Source organism: Gorilla gorilla, chromosome 14 (assembly GCF_029281585.2).
Source record: "Gorilla gorilla gorilla isolate KB3781 chromosome 14, NHGRI_mGorGor1-v2.1_pri, whole genome shotgun sequence".
Classification (NCBI taxonomy): Eukaryota; Metazoa; Chordata; class Mammalia; order Primates; family Hominidae; genus Gorilla; species Gorilla gorilla.
In genome coordinates, this window is record NC_073238.2 from 50,152,531 (window position 1) to 50,174,332 (window position 21,802).

General features: G+C 41.3%; 1 protein-coding gene across 7 annotated transcripts in view; it reads right to left on the reverse strand.

Moving 5' to 3' along the window:
- Nucleotides 1-21,802, reverse strand: part of DCLK1 (doublecortin like kinase 1) — a 354,676-nt gene that overhangs the window by 83,432 nt on the left and 249,442 nt on the right. For 4 of the 7 annotated variants that reach the window (XM_019039829.4, XM_055360707.2, XM_055360708.2 and 1 more), the window contains exons 5-6: nt 18,493-18,609; nt 2,155-2,249 (exon numbers count right to left, since the gene is read on the reverse strand). In XM_019039829.4, the coding sequence (XP_018895374.1) occupies nt 2,155-2,249; nt 18,493-18,609 (212 nt within the window). Of the gene's footprint in view, nt 1-2,154; nt 2,250-3,165; nt 4,458-18,492; nt 18,610-21,802 lie in introns of those variants that run through there. The other 3 variants (XM_004054370.4, XM_004054369.4, XM_004054371.4) reach the window with 3 other exon arrangements.

The following is a 21,802-nucleotide window of genomic DNA, read 5'->3' on the forward strand; positions in this document are numbered from 1 at the left end:
ATCTGGGAATGCCTTCATGCACTGACACAGCACATGGATGGGGAGGTTCATTTATGGCTTAAATTCAAAAGCTTGGAAATGGAACCATCTTAGAATATACCCAGTGCCCTGCCTCACAACATGTGCTCAATAAATGTTTTCAGATGGTACAAACCCTTTGTGCTCCTAAAACAAATGGGATTGTTTTTTTCTCTCAAGTATGGTGTTTGCACTGATCGTTTAAATGGTAAAATGAAGAATCTATAAGAAAGCCATATCTTATAATCATTCCCCAAGTGCTGGAAATGTTAATTATATAAGCCAATAGCCACAGAGCTGAATGGAAATTTTCTGCCTCAGTTGGACAAAATCATACTGAAGTGGAAATACACAAAGCAGAAGAAGTGAATTCTAGCCCCATTCTGCCAAGAAAGGGACATCTGAGCACAGCTTTACATCCCTAAGCTGGAGGTCTCCTCAATAAACAAGCAAGGAGAGGAGCTCCCATTTGCAGCGGGAATTCCCAATCACTCTTAATCTCGACAACTAAGCATAAACGACACCAATAAATCTTTAATCTGAGTTTAATTAGCTCAAAGAATAAAGACAGATTTCTATGCTAGGTGTACTCTCCAAAGCATACACTCTTAAGAGACAGAATGTTCTCAGAAAGAGGGCCCTTCCTGCTCTGTATCCAATGGCGGTCCCTATAGATTGACGCCTCACTGGGTGATGTTCACAAGAAAAGAATGACCGACCAGCTCTTCCTTCACTCAAGGACAGGCCTTTAGAAGAGTAAATAAATTTGGCCAATTCTTTGAGTTGTTCACAAATGATTCCAACACCTTAAAATTCCAAATTAGACTGTGGCCAAGAAGAAACCATAGTAAAAACACTCAAATGGATGTAGAATGGAATTATTGGGCTTTCTATCTGGAAAGAGGCTCCTTGTTTTGTTTTGTGTTTCCAACGGAGACCCAGAAAAGATAATAGGCTTATCTAAGATACCACGGCCATTTAGCGGACAAGCTGGCGTCAAATCCCAGGCTTCATCAAACGCTCAAAACAAGTTCCACCTGATGCCAGGTGAATCAGTGAAGAAAGATAACCAAACTTGATATTTGGTGCAACAGGCTCCAAAGGAGATGGGAACCAACTGAATCTCCCTGCCCCGCACTCTTAGACGTCTGGCAGCCTAAAGACACAACCTGTGCAGAAATTTTGAAGAGAGAGCCTTCCATCCTGGATGACACGTAATTTTGTGGAACTCAGAAGTTTTGTTTTAAAACACATAATAAAAGAAACCAAACTCAAGAATCCAGCGTTTGAGTGCAGTAGACTGCAAGGAGTTCTCACTTATTAAAGTGTTCAGTGAGCACCATCATGAAACCTCCTAGGAGCGTACATTCCCCCAACCTTGCGTCTGAAATCAGGACCATAAAGGGCCTTCCGTTTTTGACATTGTACCTCCCCCTTTGCCCCCTTCCCACTACTTTTATTTTTGCCTTGGTATTACTGGAAAAGACAAACAGTACAGGTTGTGACAGGATAAGAACAGTAGTCTCTCCATCCTGAAAGAAGCACTAACCCTCACCCTCTTCCTTAGGGTGGAGAAGCTAACAGTTTCCAGTAACTTTTTCACTGTGGTCTCCAAGCTCAGCCAAATTCTCCATAAATGCAAGTAGTGACAAAAAGGTGCTCAATGTGGGTTTCATCCACGAAAGCACGTGTCATAGGTTCCCATCCCCTACCTCATGGACCCTCTGCTGCTCTGGGGCCCCATCCATACCATAAGCAATTTTCCACCAGGGCCCTCCCCTCCATTCACAGCACTTCTTCTTTCCCTTAATGGTGATATCTAATCAAACTCATCACAACTAAGGCTTACAAACTAGTGCTAATAAAGCCTGTGCATTCAGAACAGAAAGAGGAGAGTATGTAAAAGTGAAGTAGCAAAGGTGCATTCTTCTCAGAGTTAAGATTTGGACAAGGTTACAGAGAAGCTAAAAGCCCTGAGTTCTAGCTAAACCACAGCAATAAGCAACCCCTCATTGGTCACCTCCTGTTCTAGCTTAGATATCCCCTAGAGACGAGCAGCACGATTTGCTGGCACCTGTACCTGTCTGCACCAAGGCTGAGACAGGTCTGAAACAAGCAGCTTGCTTATTTCCTTACCCTCTGCTTCCGCAGGCTTCCTGGGCTGGTGGGTGATGGGCTTGGCGACTTGCCTGAGCGCGGAGTAGAGAGCTGACTACCAGGGGTTCCATTAACTAGAAATACAAAGAATCACACACAGAGAAAAATGGCACGTTAAATAATTTTCATGACAAATCATCTTCTGCAAGAAATAAACAATTATATAGAGAGCCATCTACTAGAACTCTAGACACCCTTCCATATGTACACTGAGGAAGAGCTTTGGGGAAGTAACCTTCAGAGAGTCACAGTTTTGTAAATCCTGTGTTTCATAGAGCAGCAGGTTGCAGAATTATTTTTTAAGATGTACCTTTCACAACTTTCCTGATGAATGTATTAATGATGTCTTTAACTGTGCCAGCAGGGACTTTAGGAATGTATGGTCCTGAGACATTTTCAATGAGATTAATCCTTAACTCTTCAGTTTAGCTACTTAGTACTACCCAGCAGGAATAAATATAAGCACAGATCACCAGTGACATTCCAGTGACCTGATAAATAGATCACTGTATTTGTATAATTAATAACTCACTTCTAGAAAAATGTCCTGCATCCACCTGTGTCTTGTCCATCCCCCTAGCCTGATTGTGATGGACCTGCCTTGAACAGGACAGTCATTGGCCACAGACGCTGAGAAACTCCTCACAGTTTCTCTTTGCTGCCTTTGAAAAGAAAAACTGTTAACAAGTTCAAATCACTGGAATTCTACCCAGTTCTCAAGAGTTTTATGCACATTTTCACTAAACTGAACTAAAGCCACAGAACTCAAGTAAGCAATTCTTTTCTCTAAGTAACATCATCTCTAACAACAGATGAAACACTTAAAGACATGGTTTTGTAAAGATGTATCAGGTCGCCTCTATTTTACCTGTAAAAATGGCATTACAGCCCCACAGTCAGTGAAGTAGAATTAACCAGGAGACACATAGATTCTTGAGGGTGCAAAATAAATGCTTTCCACAAGGGAGAGCAGCAATGCATTTCACTTACCTTCTATGAGTTCTAACATGGACACAGTCTTAGTGTTGGACCTGAATACCAACGGCGGAATCCCGTCTCAGCACTAAGCCAAGCACCCGCGGAAACGGGGATCGGTTGGATGAGTTTAAGGATGGCTAAGGCTGCTCCCAGAGCAGGCTGAATGAGATGCAGGATTCATCAGCAGATGCCTTTTCTGCGTAAAGCTGACGTCTCCCAAGCAGCAGTGGGAGGTGCAGGTTCTGTCTTAGGCTACATCAAAGGTGTCAATTAAGCCTCTTGCCAACAGCAACCCCCATCCCGACACCACTCCCTTCCGGAAGCCCCAGTGCTGTCAGTACTTTGCACTGAATCATAATGAAGTGGCCCTGGGGGCAAGAGATCCAGTGACTCATCTGAAAATCGAAATGACAATAACTCTTCTAAAGCCTGGTGACTACCAGGTAATCAGGAAACCCTCACACAATTCAGTGGCAAGGTAGGATGTTTATTGATTTTTCGCACTTGACGTTTTCCCAAAAACTTACAACCCTGGAAAGTGGGAAGCTCCTTGTTTTGTCATCTCCTCCAAAGACCTTAAAAAATGTCACATACCCCATGCTGCATTAATTTGTAGTTTTGCTTTTGAAATGTATTTGGCAACTCCTAAAAATAGAAACCTAAAAAGCTATGAATTTTTTTTTTTTTTTTTTGCAGAGAGAGTGAACTGGAAAGCTGAGAATGCTTTAATTTGCTTGCACGCCACCATCCTGTCTTTGCTGAGTGAACTTCACGCTCGGACCTCATCACATTAGACTTCCTCAGCCAGTAGCCTCTAAGGAAGGGGCTCAGAAATAGACAAGGATTAAAGACAAGGGCAGAAGCAGAGCCTATAACTAGTAAGAAAGGGATGCCTTACTGGTTGGCTGGAGAACACATTTTGTGAATATAATATTTTCTTTACCCACCCGCATTCTACTGCACATCTTTATGTCATACCTAAAGGATACATAGATTGGAGGGAAAAAATGAGCAAATAGGGAAGCAAACACAGTGTTAACACTTTTCATTTTGAGACTCTGATCTTATCCAGCTAATGGAAAATGAAGAAAAAGAGACAAAGGGCTCACAAGAAAACAGTCTCAGGAATACCTCGCTTTAAAAAGCAAAACAAAACAATAAAAGCCTGTACGTATTTAGTAAGTATCCATTCTATGTGTATTTTTAAGGCATTTTTTGAAAGGCATTTATTTTTATTGAAGGCATTTTTATGCACCAGTCAATGCACTTAGACCTTTTATATATGAACATATATGCATCTGTATGCATCAGTATGTATATATATTACATCATTTAACTCACACAATAACTCTATAAGATTGGCAGTATCATTTCCACCCATTTTACAGGTGAGGAAATTGAGGCTTACAGATGATGAGTCATTTGACAAGCAAATATGGAGCAGAGCCTAAAATCTAACCTAGGCAGTTCAAAACCTGCAGTCTTACTACTACCTTGCCTTACTGTGCCAGCCCTTTAACCTACAGGTAAACCAGAGAACTAAGCTAGTAATTACAATAAAGTATTCTGAGAGGGGAAGTGAGGCAAGATAGATAGTCAAGGAAGTGACCATGTTCTCGGGATGCAGCATTGGTGGTGACCTCACAGCCAACACAATAAGCCTTGGCATTCACATCATAAATGAGCTCATTTAAGCAAAGCTATCTTCAGGAGGGGCTGTCCCTTCTCTAGGGCATGTGCATTTTGATTTTAATTGTCATCAAACTGACCCTTTGCTCATTTATAGTAAAAAACACTCACCTGGGTGGAGATTTAAGATGCTAATGAGACATGTGATATATGAACATGCACATACAGCTATAGTGCATGTGCACCCAGAGGACCACCCAGAACATGCTTACTAGCAACACCTCTTCCCAACTCCTTATGAATTATCATGTAAGAAAAGGGGGTTTCTCCAGCAATAATCAATACTGCCTCACCCTTGCAAGCAGCCCACCCTGAACTCTCTCTCTCAGGGTATACTGTCTATTCTGCATCTAACTTTCAAAATACTCTTTTCCTTTTGCAGTGAATGACTCTCTGCTGCATCTCCTTTGCTGTGTGTCTTTTGTTTAAGTTCTTTTAAACTAAGAAGACAAGAACCAAGGTATCACAACAGCCATTAACAGAAGTATTGGGTGTTGCAATTGGAATCCTAATAACCAACAGTGAGAGTTGGCCTATGCCCTTCATAGAGGGCAGTGGATACAGAAGTTAGCCTGGTGAAGCAAGGGGGGGCACAATGAAGGAAAAGTGTCCTCAGCCCAGGGATCTCCTGTTTCAGGGCTGGATACAAGAAAGGAGGCCAGTGTGGTACACTGAAGAGACTTAAATAACTAAGTAAAGCAAGTATGTGGGGTTGGAGGCGGAGGAATGTCAGGAATGAGATGGAGGCAGGGGCCGCATAGTGAGTAGGGCTTTAAAATTCATGTTAAGGAGTTTGGTTTTTATCCAAAGGGCAATGAGAAGAAAAACAAAAACAAAAGCAAAGATTTTAAGCAGGCGCCACAGGATCAGGCTTGCATTTGAAAATGCTCTCCAGCTCTTGCCCTGTCAAGAATGGATTAGAGGGAAACAATACTGGGTGCAAGGAGAATGTCAAGGTAGGAGAGAGTGGGGCACATTTAAGGGTCCTACGGTAGAGATGCTGACGTGGCTGATCTAGGGTAGTGTCATGGGGTGGAGGTAAATGGAAACGTTCCAGAGAAATGTAAGAGGTAAAAACTATAGAACTTGGTAATTGATTGGCTGTAGAAGATTAAGGCCAAAAGGGAGCATGTTTGCAAGGACAGAGAGTTTGGACACTTTGAACGGAAGCACCTTAGGTAACACCAGTTCTGCCATGTAAGTTGGTGCAATGTTTTCTGTTTTAGATGAAGAAACATGTTTAGTCGGGTAACTTGTCCAAAGACAAACAGCTGGAAGATGGCAGAGTTAAAGCTGGATTTCATTTAGGTCTTACTCAAAAAACTTTGCACTTTTCCCATGAGTGGCTGGTCCTGGCACCTCAGGGCATGTCCAGAACCCTCCTAGCATCTGCAGGGCTGAGGATGCCTAGGCTTCTCTCTCTACCACCGGGACACTAGGATCTGCCTCCTTTAGGCAAGATTATTGCAATGGTAATTGTGGTTTTTGCCATTAAAAGTAAAGCAAAAACTGCAATTACTTTTGCACCAACCTAATAAAACCACTGGGCTCAGTGCTTCTATTTGCATCGCCATCTCTAGAAAAATGAAACTCAAGTGCCAGACAAGTCATTTACAATCAAATGTTTTTGGAACACAACTTGTCTGAACATTGGGAACAGCATGTATTCTTAGGGTCAGAGCTCTGTTCAGACTCTTCCTCTTGGCCATACAGAAGAGCATTAGCAACTTCTTAAAATGGTTCTTGACATCCAGAAGGCATTACACACCTTCTTGTTGAATCACTGCTGGGATAAATAATTTTCTTTCATAAATAAGCTTGACACATGTACTGAGTACACTTGGTTTTTACTCTGTAATGCCAGAAGTTTCTAAGTGCCAATAACAAGGCTTTGTTACTTATTTAATAGAACTTATTAAAATTCAACTTAAAATGGCATTATTTTTTCAGAGGCCCTTATTACACAATTCTTTATCTTGAATGGGAACAATTAAACTAACACGGTTGTTGTTAAACAGCCAAGCAGGGCTGAACAATTAATTATTTCAATCTGAATCCACTAAACTCTGAATTAGTAAAGAACTCATTAGAACCGCTGCCTTTACCCAGTTCTGGTCTCCTTTGCTTTTATCTGTATAGGTACATTTTCTTATTTTAAAAAATAGGAAATGTCATCCTTTGTTGTGCTTGTTACCCTTGAATGAGAAGTGCTCAACTTCAAGATGGATCATTCACTGATACCATGATGACCAATTAACATCACTGGCCACCAAAGAGCTGTGGAAGAAATCTCACTGCAGAGCTGACTTCTATCCCTCCCGACGGTACATGACCCTCCTTTATTTCGACTCAGCTGTCACCTAAGCCTTTCAGGGATCCAACAGCATATACCGGTCACAGTGCATTGTTGAATAATACTCCTCAGGAAGTGTGCAGATCCACCTTTTCCTTCATCATTTCAGACAGGTGAACAAACTCTTCCTCACTAACTGGAGCCACGAGTCCAGGGCCCTAGATATCAACCTATCAGCACACATAGTGTACACTTAGTACATGCTAGATTCTTATTGCTCCCTGTCCCCAAGATGCTTATGATTAAACATCAAAGTTACTTTAAAAAATCTAGAATTTGGAAATACTTGACTTAATTTACAAATTAATTGCCCTTTTAAATGACTTTCCACGCATATGTAGGTTAACCCTTCTCTTTGCAGTCGCGTTCCTAAAAGTCTCAGACACCAAGTGAAAGCTGAATGTTAGTAAGTGTCTCAAATTGGTTCTGAAGTCAGAGAAATCTCCAAGCGAGACTATCTAATTAAAAGATGTGCAACTTTTTGGACGTGAAATCCACCTTACTGTTTCCCTGTCTTCTTTTAGCACTTAAGGAGGCTCATTTATTTCTGGTGCTGCACTTGTCAAGATTTGGGGAGAGAATGTGTTTGCATATATGTGTGTGTCCTTGGGTTTGGGGGTGGTGATTCAGGCACGCTGCCAGGGAGATCTGGCTTCCTGCCTTAGACTCTCCTTTACTCCCTAATCATGGTGTAGGCTGTTCATTCCCTAAAATCTCTTTCTCAGCTTTTGTTCCTTGCTTGCCACATTATTGAGAAGGAAAAAAAATGCAGGGGTTGGGGGGTGCATAGGGAATCAGTTGAGACCAAGAGAAAAGAGACAACTACCTAACAGAGGGAAGAAGACGTACTTTTTCCCTAATTTTAGCTTCTTGGGTGCTCACCTCATAGGTGAGGTGGAGCTCTGATTTTCTCCATGTCTGTTTTCTCTTCTTGAACTGAGACAATGGGTCCAATTCAAAGAAACCATCTACTGAGAATAATGGGAAGGAGGGGCCCCAGGAACAGAGGAGAGGGAGACAGGGACACAGCTCTGTGAATTAATTTCTTTAAATAAATACTTACAAAGGCTCCAAACCTCAGGAAATTTAGGCAACAGCTTCTAGTGTTTCTCAATTCATTCATGTGGTCAACATTTACCCAGTAGTTACCATGAACTCACAGTCACTGTAGAATGCACAAAGAACCCCTGCCCTCAGAGACTTTACAACTGAGCAAGGTGGTGCAACGTGTCATCTGTGAATCAGCTGCTGCAGTACTGCAGGGCTGGGGAAGACCCTGGACAGTGAGGTGATCCAGGAAAGCGGCAGAGGTCTGCAGGGCCAAATTGGGTGAGTGGGCTTTAGACAGCTGAAGAGACAGAGGAAGACATTCTAGCTAGGCCAAGTGAGAGGAATAAAGGGATGAGGTGGAAAAGCCCAAGCTGGGGACAATTTAAATTTGTTTCTAGGATGGAGCATGGGTCCAGAAAAGAAATGGGGGACATGAGTGGAAAGGAAGATGTCCTTCACTTGAGAACAAGTTCAGACTTTATTTGGCACACAACAGGTGATGGCAGCAGGTTGGACATTGGTGCCCAGGGCAGATGTAAGATAAAGTGGGAGGACACCAGCCAGCGATGGCATCACCACAGGGAGAATGGTGACCCACTGAGTGTGGACAGGGTGGGGAGAAAAGAGTTGGTGACGATTTGGGGTACAAGAAAAAAAATTTAATTAAACAATAAAAAAAGACCAACTAGAGTCCTGTGATGTAAAATTGGGAAATTTTTGGATCTGATCCCTATCAGCTGGGATCCAAGAACAGGCTATGGTCATGATAGAGGAATTGGGGACCACAAGCACCAAGGGTCAGGGTGGATGAGGGTCCTGGGGTTGATCCCTACCAACCAATTGCTGCAGGACAGCTCCCGCTAGAGTAAAGCCTGGAGCCAGCCTGGGAAAGGACCCACGGTGACCACCAAAAATCACACTCCCAGACCAGGTCCCCCTGCCATCTGGTATTGCCCATTCCTTCATAGGCCACAGTGGTGTCCTCACTGCTGAATCCTACGATCCCCATTCAGTTCTCATGCTACCTGACATCTCAACATCAAGCATTTCTGCCCCGTCCTTCATCTCAAAACTTTCTGCCCCTTTGACTTCTGTCCCTGTACTCTTACTGTTCTTCCCTGCTTCTGCTGATTGCTCTTAGAAATGCAGACTTCTGGCCAGGCACAGTGGCTCACGCCTGTAATCCCAGCACTTTGGGAGGCCGAGGCAGGTAGATCACGAGGTCAGAAGATCGAGACCACCCTGGCTAACATAGTGAAACCCCGTCTCTACTAAAAAAAAAAAATACAAAAAATTAGCCGGGCGTGGTGGCGGGCACCTGTAGTCCCAGCTACTCGGAGGCTGAGGCGGGAGAATGGCATGAACCCGGGAGGCGGAGCTAGCAGTGAGCGGAGATTGCGCCCACTGCACTCCAGCCTGGGTGACAGAGCGAGACTCCGTCTCAAAAAAAAAAAAAAAGAAATGCAGACTTCCCTCCCCCATGGTTCCATTTTCATCTTTACAAATCTCTTGTTGAGGCAGCGGGAAGGTACCTTATGTTTCTATTATTCAAATCACTACGATATACCAGGGTCTCCCAAATATATATTGTTAGCGCAGATCTCCTGACTTAGAACAGTTATTTATTTCCAATTGCTTACAGACATTTCCAAATCGCCTCACACTCCACATGTCTAAAACGAAACTCATTCCTTACCTCTCCTCATCCAACAAACCTGCTTCCTATCTCTGATCCCTCTCTCTTCTTCTAGTCTCACATCCAGTTAAATTTCTGGTTTCATTTCCCTTTGAGGTCTCCCCCAGCTCTTTCAGTTCTGTCTTGACAATTTCATTCCAGGATGACTACAATGGCCTCATAGAGCCTTCCTGGCCCTTGGCCTTTCATGTGTAGCAATTTTTTCCACCGCCATGCCACTGTTTCCAAAACTCAACTGCGATCTTTCATGGCACTGTGAAAAATCCCCTTTCACTTCATAATACCTACAATCTACAGCACAAACATACTTCCACGACCCTGTGCAATTTGACCACAACCAACGGGGCTACCACCATCTTTCCAACTCTTTCTTAGAATTCTATCCTGCATTTTTATTGAACAAGCAACTATTCCCTAACTATGCCATATAGTTTAATGTCTTTGTGCCTTAGCTCACATTGGGAGGGAATGCCCTCCTGGCCCTTTTTTACATCCAAATTTATAAATCCTTTTCTCTTGGAAGAGCTTTCTGACCCTATTAATGAGATCTAACCTGTTTCCTCTAGGTCATCACAGCACTTATTACACTATTATAGTTACATGGCATATAGTCAAGTACCACAAAACAATGTTTTGGTCAACAAGGGACCATATATCCGATGGTGGTCCCACAAGATTACAATTCTGTGTTTTCACTGCACCTTTTCTATGTTTATACCTGTTGAGATGTGCAAATGCTTATCATTGGTTACAACTGCTAGGATATTCAGTACAATAACATACTGTATAGGTTTATAGCCTAGGAGCAATAGGCCATACCACATAGCCATGTGTGTAGCAGGCTATACCATCTAGGTTTGTGTATGTACACTCTAGGGTGTTCGCACAATGGCAAAATTGCCTAATAACATATTTCTTGGAACACATCCCCATCATTAAGCAACACATGGCTGTATATGTTTCTCTCCCTACTATAATATAAGCAACTTGAAGGCAAGGACTGTGGTTTAATCATCTTTGCACCCTTGGGACCGAATGCATGTCTGGAACACAGTAGATACTCAGGAAATATTTAATTAACCTGGGGCATTAACTGTGAGAAATTTATACAAGCAGTTGATGTAGGTTGCTGCCCCCAAGTAGACAGTAAGTCAAGATAATGGTTAAAGGCTTTGAAGAGTATCTTTGGAGGTTCTGCTGGGGTGAACACTAGGAAGAATTGGTGGGTGCAGAGAAAGCAGAAATGGAAGGAGGGATGAGCCTTACATGCAGCCAGAAATTCCAAAGACACAAGGGATGAATCACCAACCTCTCGATTTTCTTGATGCATTTTGTTCTCAACAATTTCCTTGGAGCTCCAAAGCAAAAAAGATTCTCCATAGACTGTATAAGGCTGAATTCTCTACACTAAAGGAAAAGACTGAACTCAAAATTAATAGCTGGCAATCTGCCTTTGAAGGTGTTTGATATAAATCAAAAGAATTTGACAAACTGGACTAGTAGTGAGCTGATTAAAATTCTCTTCACTTCCTCAGCTTTGATTCTTATCTGCATATGTTGCATAAAATATTTTTATAGAACTGTAAAAAAGTAAAATTTAAATAGCATGAATAAAAAGACTTCAGGATTTCTGGAGTAACATAGAAGTAAGTTTTAAGGCTGGGTGTTCAGAATGGTGCTTCGTCATGGTAGATGTTCATTAACTGAGCCATTTGGGTTTTCCTTCTTTCAAATGTTTGCCCTTGCATCTCCAGCACCCAACGTTGCTGGTCCACTATAGATTCTCAATGCATACTGAATGAATGAATGGTTGTTGCCATGAATGTTTCTACTCTATAAGCTTCTGAAGGGCAGGAAAGTGCATTATCTCATATTGGAATTGAAAGGTGTGAGGCACTCATTGGGCCTCAGTTATGTCTGCTATGGGTTCCACAGACAGAGATTCTAAATACAGGGTATCATTCTATGATAAAAAGTTGGCTATCTAAATGGAAATAAAAACCGTAAAACAAACAAAAAAACTCCATTTTTCTTCTCTTTTTTTTTTTTTTTGGAATGGGGTCTCACTCTGGCATCCAAGCTGGAGTGCAGTGGTGTGATCATGGCTGACTTTAGCCTCAAACTCCTAGGCTCAAGACGTCATGTCACCTCAGCCTCCCAAGTAGCTGGGACCACAGGTGTGCACCATTACACCCAGCTAGTTTTTAAATTTCTTGTAGACACAGGTCTCGGTATGTTGCCTAGGTTGGTCTCAAACTCCTGAGCTCAACCAGTCCTCCTGCCTAGGCCTCCCAAAGTGTTGGGATTAAAGGTATAAGCCACCATGCCTGGCCCCAGAGCTTTCCCAAATCCAAGAAAAGATCAAAATTTTGAAATTTGTAAGTTTTAAGGAGGACTGCAGCTGTGAAACTTCAAGATAAACACAGTTTTCTTGTAAGATTAAGAAAACAATATAAAGCCAACTGAAATTTTATCAGTCTTTATTAAAACCAAAGTAATGCATATTTTATTCCTATTTTTAGAGTTATTTTGTTATAATTTCCCTATGTAGATAAAAAAATTGCTTAAAAGAATTTTACTTTTGCCACTGCACTCCAACTTGGGTGACAGAGTGAGACCCTGTCTCAAAAATAAAATTAAAGAATTTTACTTTTAACTTATACATTTTACTAGATCTGTGTTCCAAATATATACACATGTATGAAGAGTCAAACCCATATGAAACTCCTTTTTCCTTATGATGTCTTACAGATTCTCATTTCTTTAAGAAGCAGCTAGAAGTCATTTTCCAATTTCTTAGTGATTCATCCTCCAGTGTCTCAGCACGCAATTTGTCTGGAGGCTCTTTACACTTTTCATGTGTTATTAAGGCTTCTGGTTTCTCTTTGCTAGCTCTGTTTGCCTTCTTTCAGCCTTTTCTGTTATGGAGACTAATCATAATTCAACAGGTATGTGAATCATGTTATCTGTGAGGCCTTGACTCCTATGCTTCTTGAGAATAGGGGCTTTCTTTCATCTCTGCATCATTAGTGCCTAGCAAATGCCTGACACTAGTTGGTCTGTAACTGATAGTTCTGAAAGTGTAAATGAACACCTAACATTAATAAATCACTTTGAACCTCTTTTAGTGCTATGAAGAGAAATGGGTAAGGGACAAAAGGAAGATTTACAGAGGATTCTCATTCTTGTTCTAATGCTGACTTAAAGGGAGGTTTCTGTCCAGCAATGCTATACATCAGGAAGTTGGGGTAAATCATTCACCTCCTGGAACGCTGGTGCCAAGGGACTAATACTTAGGCTTATGTTGCAAGGTGCTGTGATGCTGTGAATTGCAATCTCAAATTAGGCACTAGATTAATTGTTTCCTGGAGATCAAAACTCTAGTAAGTGGAGGTGAAGAAATAGGTATCAAGGACTGCCAGCCTTGTGTGTCTAGAGTACCAGAAGCCCCCGGTGCCAGCCCCGAGTTGCCATTCTGAACTCTGGGACTCAGAGCAAAGCAGTTATCCCAGCCCTGCCTCTGTGTCCTTATTTCTACAAACAGAGATAATAATAACTTGCCTTACTTGCCTGCGGTTAGGAAATTAATAGGAGGATCAAAAAAGATTGAAGAAATAAAAGCCGTATGTAAACTATAATGTTTCAGGTAAATATAAGTTAACCATGTTATATTCATAGCAGCATAGCCCGAAAATTGTGCAGATCTTAACTTTATAATACGCTCCAATTTCTGTATAATATAGGAAACTGAATACTGGAAGTAGAAATTTAAACACTGAAGTAGAAATCATTATAAACTTTGGGTTAATGTTTTGGGGGAAAACAAAGACTCTTTTTTTTTTTTTTTTTTTTTTTTTGAGACAGGGTCTCACTCTGTCGTCCAGGCTGGAGTGCAGTTGTGCAATCTCGACTCACTGCAACCTCTGCCTCCCAGGGTCAAGCCATCCTGAGTAGCTGGGACCACAGGAAACAAAGCAACCATCATTCCAGGCTAATTTTTGTATTTTTTTTTTTTTTTTTTTTTAGAGACCAGGTTTCACCAGCCTGCCTTGGCCTCCCAAAGTGCTGGGATTACAGGCATGAGCCACCACACCCGGTTTAATGCTTTAACATTAAAAAATCAGGTGGTAGTTGGGTTTGGGGCAATACCATTGTTTATAGAGTATTTAAGTAAAATTCATGTTTGAGTCCATATGATTGATGAAAAACACTAAACAGGCTATTTTAAGAAAATGTGATGTAATCCATATAGAGATAATTCAATGTGCCTTTCCACTAGTTCCAAGAGCTATAGTTGAGTAGGGACAGGAGACCTGGGCCAGAGCAGTGGAGGGACCCTGAGAGAGGGGCTTCCCTGACATCCAGCAGCTACACTTGCCTCTAGGAGAACTGGCAACACTGCCGAACTTCTTAACCTCTGGGCCCGGTTCCAGGGAAAGGAGGTGGTCCTGAGGTCACTGGCACAATCCACACATTTGTGACTGGCAGTTGACTGCCCTGTGAAACTCTCTAAATTGGTACCATCCAAAGGAAAGTGGTAACAAGTCACTTTTGGTAGCAAGTCAGAATCAAGAGATAGTCAGTGCATACAATGATCTCTTATATAATCAGAAAATGATTGCATGTTATCTCTTCCAGGTCAAAATGCAGCAAGTTGAAAATTTTATATACACAAAAAGCTCACATTAAACAAAATATGATCAGTGTTACATAATTAACTTTGACCTAGAAGTTAAAGAGAAGTGCTAATTTTTCAAGAACATATTAATTTTAGAATGAATTTGGACTCTACTTTCTTTATGAAAATGATACTACTTGGTATGACTTACCTATCACAAATTCCAAGTTAGTGGTGGTCAATTCAACCAGGTTTCAACTAGAGTTGAAAAGGACTTCAAGGAAAAAATAGAATGTGGAAATGCTTGTTTGGAGCAACCTGTTGATTTTGAGGCAATGTGTCCTACCCATTTTAAACTTCTAAAAGGAATAATTACAAATGTTGGCAGTGATATACAAGTACATTTAATATATTCGCCTATCTTCTTGAGTTTCCAAAATTACTTTTCAGAAATGAATATAAATTCTTACAATGCTGAATAGTGATTACATTACCAGTTAATTATAAAATGAAATTATTGCCTATATGCATAATTATCTTTTTAAGATTAGACTCATCAGTCCATTCTTTAACATGTATGCAAGAATCTGATCCATTCCCCATCTTTATTGACTTAAAGGGAGAAGAAAGAAAGAAAGAAAGAAAGAGAAAGAAAGAAAGAGAAAGAAAGAAAGAGAAAGAAAGACCCTAAACCCTGGAGTATCTAGAGTATCTAACAACCTACAGCTCCTTTTTTTTTTTTTTGAGATGGAGTCTTGCTCTGTTGCCCAGGCTGGAGTGCAGTGGCACCATCTCCGCTCACTGCAAGCTCCGCCTCCTGGGTTCACGCCATTCTCCTGCCTCAGCCTCCTGAGTAGCTGGGACTACAGGCGCCTGCCACCACGCCTGGCTAATTTTTTGTATTTTTAGTAGAGACAGGGTTTCACCGTGTTAGCCAGGATGGTCTCGATCTCCTGACCTCATGATCCGCCTGCCTCAGCCTCCCAAAGTGCTGGGATTACAGGCGTGAGCCACCGCACCTGGCCCAACCTACAGCTCTTAACAACAAAACTGCTAAAAACAATGACAATAAAAAGTTAAAAGCTGCAGTGCATATTGATTTTCTTGGAATATCTGTAATATAAAAAACATAAGAATTTGGCTAATTACCCATTATTAGATGCATCTGCCCCACACTTGTTTTTTTATTCATCTTATATACTGAGAGGAAGAAGATAGGAAAGGTTAAGTAAAATTTAAGTCAAAGTTGGTTTGGATGGAGAACTAATTTTGTTTTTTAATATTGATGATTTTTAATAGTATTGATACTATTCATTAACTCATTAATATATTAATTGATACGGTTTCATTAATATAGGCTCTCCTTCTCTTTCACATCCTTCTGTGATTGCATTAAGTAGCCAAAATTTTAGGGGCAATAGGCTGGCTAGGCTTATGACTTTGTTCTCCTTTATTGCTCCATGGGAGTTCATCCTATAGCCCAGATTTATTTATTTCTTTATTATTTGTTTTGAGACAGTGTCTTGCTCTATCATCCAGGCTGGAGTGCAGTGGCGTGATTTCTGCTCACTGCAACCTCTGCCCCTCAAGATTCAAGCGATTCTCCTGCCTCAGCCTCCTGAGTAGCTAGGATTACAGGCACCCACCACCATGCCCGGCTAATTTTTGTATTTTTAGTAGAGATGGGGTTTCACCACATGGGCCAGGCTGGTCTCAAACTCCTGACCTCAAGTGATCCACCCCCATCAACCGCCCAAAGTTCTGGGATTACAGGTATGAGCCACCAGGCCCGGGCCTATAGCCCAGATTTAATCAGAGAAAGTGAGAAATGTTTTTTAGTTAAGACTGAACATCCTCCACAGAGCTCAATATTAACCTGTCAGCTGGACAAGCTCAGTTCTTCCAGGGGAGTTTTCCACGCAGCAATTCCAGGATCACTCTGTCTGTCATTTTGTGGAGGTCCTCTTCTCTATGTGTGGGTGGTATCTCTCTTGAAGGGAGAGACTTTCCCTGACATCCTGGGGAAGGGATCATCTTCAGAAAGAAATTCTCTTTTCTCCCAGGTGACTGACTCTCTGAGGCCAGGCCATTGCAAGGAGGGAGAAAAGGAAGTTGGCATCTGGTACTCTCCTTTGTTCATTGCTCTTTTGGTCTACACATCAAGGTATCTAAAAGGTCTGCTCTTGGATTGCAAGGACACTGATGGACATTGCTACTTGGAGGCTAACAGGGAGGTAGAACGGAAGTCATCTCTGTCATGCCAGCAAATGAAGATGAACAAGTCATATCTTTCCCTCCAGATTATCCAGAGTCAAATGATTTTCTGCATTTACTTCCTTTGTGTTTTCCAAAACCCACTGCTTCTCAAAGTGTGCATTGGAATCAGCTGGAGGGCTTGGGAAAATCCAATTTGCTGGGCTCTAGCTCCAGAGTTTCTGATTCAGTAGTTCTGGAGAGGGAGCTCAGGGCTTTGTAGTTCTAACAAGTGCTCAGGTGATGGTGATGCTGCTAGTTTGAGAACCACTGCCCTCACCTACTGTTTCTCAAAATGTGGACCACAGACTACCCGATCCTAATCACCTGGAGTACTTGCTGAAACACAGGTTTAGGTCCTTAGTCAGACTCTCAGGGTGTGCGGGTTCAGGATGACAAACTTTGCCAAGTTCCCAAGTGACTCTCATGAGCTCTAAGCTTTGAGTCTACTGTCTCATCCTTTAGCAATGCCTCATTTTAGGGCTCTATCCTATCCACATGAGCAGTGTTATACTAAGGGAGGAGTTCTCAGCTCACGTTTAAACTACAGAGGCAAACAAGATGCATCTCAAGTGCCAGCGATGCTCTGAAACGTATTTCCTGACTGGCTATGATGCAGGCCATGCTGTGGGAAGGAGGCATTGGCAGCCCATTGATGCCACCCTAGGTTGAGAGTCAGAGGGGAAGGTGGTCTTTGGAGATCTGTCTAGAGAATAGCAGTAATTGGTAAAACTCCAAGGGGAAGGAGACTCTTAGAGAATCAAGGAGGGCTGGGTGGTCTAGCTGGCCCCTGACCTATAATGATCCACCCTATTGAGAGTTCCTTCTTAGGCAGCCTCAGCCGAGAGCTCTTTTCACACTCCCCCTAGCCCATGCTGTTGAGTAAAAGAAGGCCCCCAAGTAGGCCCCAGAGGTATTTATTCTTATTTATAAGAGCTTCTTGTCTTCATGAAATCAGGTAACAATCACTTTGACATTTGCATCGTTTAATAATTCCCAATACAATTTGTGTCATTTAATAAATAATTCCCTTTAATAACGATAGAGACCCTTCACCTGAGACAAACAAAGAAGACACTTGCTAACTGACTTCATGTCAGTTTTAAGACCAAAAAGGAGAAGGTAGGGTTGAGGTGCTCATCTTGTGCATACACAGCCTCTCCAACACCAGCACTAGAACCCACTGAGAGACAGGCTCAGGCCAAGGTCACTGCAGCAATCCCTGCTCCACCCTCTCAATCTCACTACCTTTAGCTCCAGAGCCATGAAAGGAAACTGAGGCCAGAGCCAAAAGTGTGTTTAATAAAGGTTCAGCGAATACAAATGGGAAACTCTTCATAGGCCAGTCTCAGGTAGAATAAATGCTTTAACAGAGACTTCCAGAATCTGAAAGATTAACTTTGGTGGTAGAAAGGATACAAGATGATAACGTTCTTCTATTTGTGGGCAAATCTGGGTTTCCTGAGTCTTCACTAACTACATTTTTTGAAGCTCAGTGCTTTTTCTTGCAGCCAATATGCTAGACTCCAGCAAATCTGTTCAACCGCTCTAACATGTTCTAAAATTATAAACCGGAACCTACACTCGCTTAAAAACCTCACACTCTAGGCTTCACACACCCTCTGCTCATCCTGTGTCAGGAACAAGGCAATTTCTTCAAAATCTCCTCTGCTGCTTTACCTGAGCTGGTGGAGGCAGGGGACTTGCTACGCCTGGACGGTCCTGGGCTCTTGGTGGTGCTCCTGCGGGATGATGAAGCTATTTTGGTGTAAGAAGTGGACTTCACCACTCGACATTCTGGGGAAAGAACAAAAACCACACATCATTATGGGGTAATGGCACACACACACCAACTCAAAATGCACAATAAACCTGGAAGTAGAAATATACGACCACCCTCAGTCACATCTACTTCCCACCAGCTGGGTTCTTGTCTATGTCAATGAAACCAAGAAAACAAAGAGGAAGGACGGGGTGGGCTTCTTAGACATGGAAGTAAATAATACTTCAATCCCCCTAGGTTACACTCCTTACAATAATATTTTGTCTAGATTGGGAGTGATATAGGCTAATAAAGAGGTGTTTTGTTGGGTTTCTCTCTACTCACTCCTTGAGTTATCTGTATATGTGGGTCTCTTGGGATAAACTGTTGTTGCTTCTAAGGAAAATGTCAGAAGAAAGGTCAACCTCATAAACCAAGAAATGTGGTGGTGGAAGATTCCGCCCACCACAACAGGACCAAGTTTATTGTCATGGGTCCTCACGGAGATAGTTGTGGGTCTTTATGATATGTGGGAGATGACAGCATTTGCTTGGAAGAGGTAAAACTGGTGAAGAGGTGGTATTTCCCTGCTGCAAGGGCATCCTGCCAGCCTGTGCCACCACATGAAGCTGCCACAGAGTTTATACTGTGTCTGTGAAATGGTTTGTGGCTTGAGGATAAGAAACAACTTCACTTTCATTAGATTTAAATTCTCAGTGTTCATGTCCATTATATTCAATGCTGAACATCTTAAATGGCAGAGAGCTTTCTATTTCTCTTTTAGTGAGCTCCCTTGACCAATTATGATGCTGTGCAAACCCACATATCTTGTTCTTAAGAAACTGCTTCTAATAATTAACAAAAAAATGTATGCTTGTAAGGATAATCAATGTTCACTGTAGATGGAAAAATATAAAGCATATTTTAAAACACCCCCAATAACCCACGATCAAATGATACTTTATTTTTGGAGGGGGGTATACAAACTTCTAGAATTTTTGTCTATGCATTTATATATTTCAGCATTAGGATTTGTTCATACGTGTTGATCTGTTACCAACCCTTTTCACAATACAGTATCTTGTGAGCATTTTCACTCTGTTATTTAATGGCTGTTGAGCATCTGACTGCATGGAATACCATAATTTACTTAACCGAATTCCGACTATTGAATATCTAACTTGCTTTCAGTATTTCACTGTTATAAATAATTACTCAATGACACCTTTGTAAATGAGTGTGCAGTTATCCTATCATTCCCTTAGGACAGATTTAGTCCCTGGCACTTCACATTTAGTTTCTAGTAGCCAGAAACCAAGGGCACACTGTGGGTGCTCAAAAATATTTACCGACCCTTTTCTTTTTAAAAAATTATAGATTCAAAATTAAAAAAATAGCAATAGCTATTTGTTCTCTCCCCTTCAATATCACTACCTTTGTGATATTGTTCTTTCCCCTTCAATATCACTAACATTTTTAATAGTGTAAGGACCTTACCATAGCTTTTCTAAGCTTATATAAACACATATATACATAGCCAGGTTTTTGTTTGCTTTTTATAAAAATGGCAAGATAGCGACATATTTTATACATTTTCCATACTTATATATTATAATCATCTTTCTTGGTCAATCCATAGCAATCAAAACTGTTTTTCTAAACCCTGCATCATATTTTGTAATATGTTTATATCACAACTTATTCAATCATTCCCCTATTGATAGAAAGTCAGGTCACTCCTTATATTCTAATTTCTTCTTTATATTTTCCAACTTATATAAAAAATTTTAGAGACAAGCCGGGCCAACATGGTGAAACCCTGCCTCTACTAAAAATACAAAAATTAGCCAGGTATGGTGGTGGGCGCCAGTAATCCCAGCTACTCGGGAGGCTGAGGCAGGAGAATCGCTTGAACCTGGAAGGCGGAGGCTGCAGTGAGCCAAGATCCCAAAAACATAAATAAATAAAAATAAAAAAAATTAAAATTAAAAAATTTGCTGAACAAAGTGGATTTGGTGAGTTCAAAGAGAACTTCTTAAAAGCTCTGAATGATGCCCTCCAGAAAGTCCAACAAATCGTACTTTTTTTTTTCCCTCAAGACAGAGTCTCGCTCTTGTTGCCCAGGCTGGAGTGCAGTGGCGTGATCTCGGCTCACTGCAACCTCCACCTCCCGAGTTCAAGAGATTCTCCTGCCTCAGCCTCCCAAGTAGCTGGGACTACAGGGCGCCCACCACCATGCCCGGCTAATTTTTGTATTTTTAGTAGAGGCGGGGTTTCATCATGTTGGCCAGGCTGGTTTCAAACTCCTGACCTCAAATGATCCACCCACCTCAGCCTCCCAAAGTGCTGGGATTACAGGTGTGAGCCACTGTGCCTGGCCTCAAACTGTACTTTTACAGACAATGAGTGGTCATTTGCTGGGTCCCTCACTGAGGTTAGGTATTATATTTTCAAAAAATCTTTGCCAATTTCTAAACAAATATTGGATTTCCTTTCTTGAAATCTGAATTGGTTTGATTGCCAGTAAAGTTGTACATTTTTCCCACATGCATATTAGCCATTTGGATTTCTTCTTTTGCAATTACTTATTTATGTCCTACTTTCTCTTATTGGTTTGTAAGAGTGCATTCTATATGAAAGTTTAACACTTAGTCTATCATGTTATAAATATTTATCACTGTAGGTAGTTGTTGAAATATGTTAGCTTTTCAAATGTGGTGAACCTTTTTAGTATAGTAGTTTTAAATTAAACTACTTTAACTTTTCCATTATATATTTTAAATCCCATTTTACGCTTTAGTAACAAAGAACTCATAATCATTCCAGATCTCATTCTGATGCCTGACTTCAAAATTTTTCTTCCCTATCCACTCAATTTCTAATTTTCTAAATTCAAAACATGTTTCTCTCTCTTATATATTCTGAATTGCTTTATATAAACATCGTTTCCTATTTTTTTCTAACATCTAAACTAACAAAGTAGTTTAAATTGTTTAGTAAGAAAAGATGTGAGTTTATATGAAATACAGATGTTATAAGACTAGAAACAGGAGATAAGTCATGGAGGAGAGTGTCTCCTAGAGAGTCTCATGAATTGCAATGGGGAAAAAGAAGAGGGAATATTAAAAAAGAAGAGGAAGCAAATTCTGCCTTGTGATATTTCTTCTTCCTCCACTTGTTTTCATAGCCCAAAGCAAGGAGAAATGAATCAAGGCATTACAGAGCCTG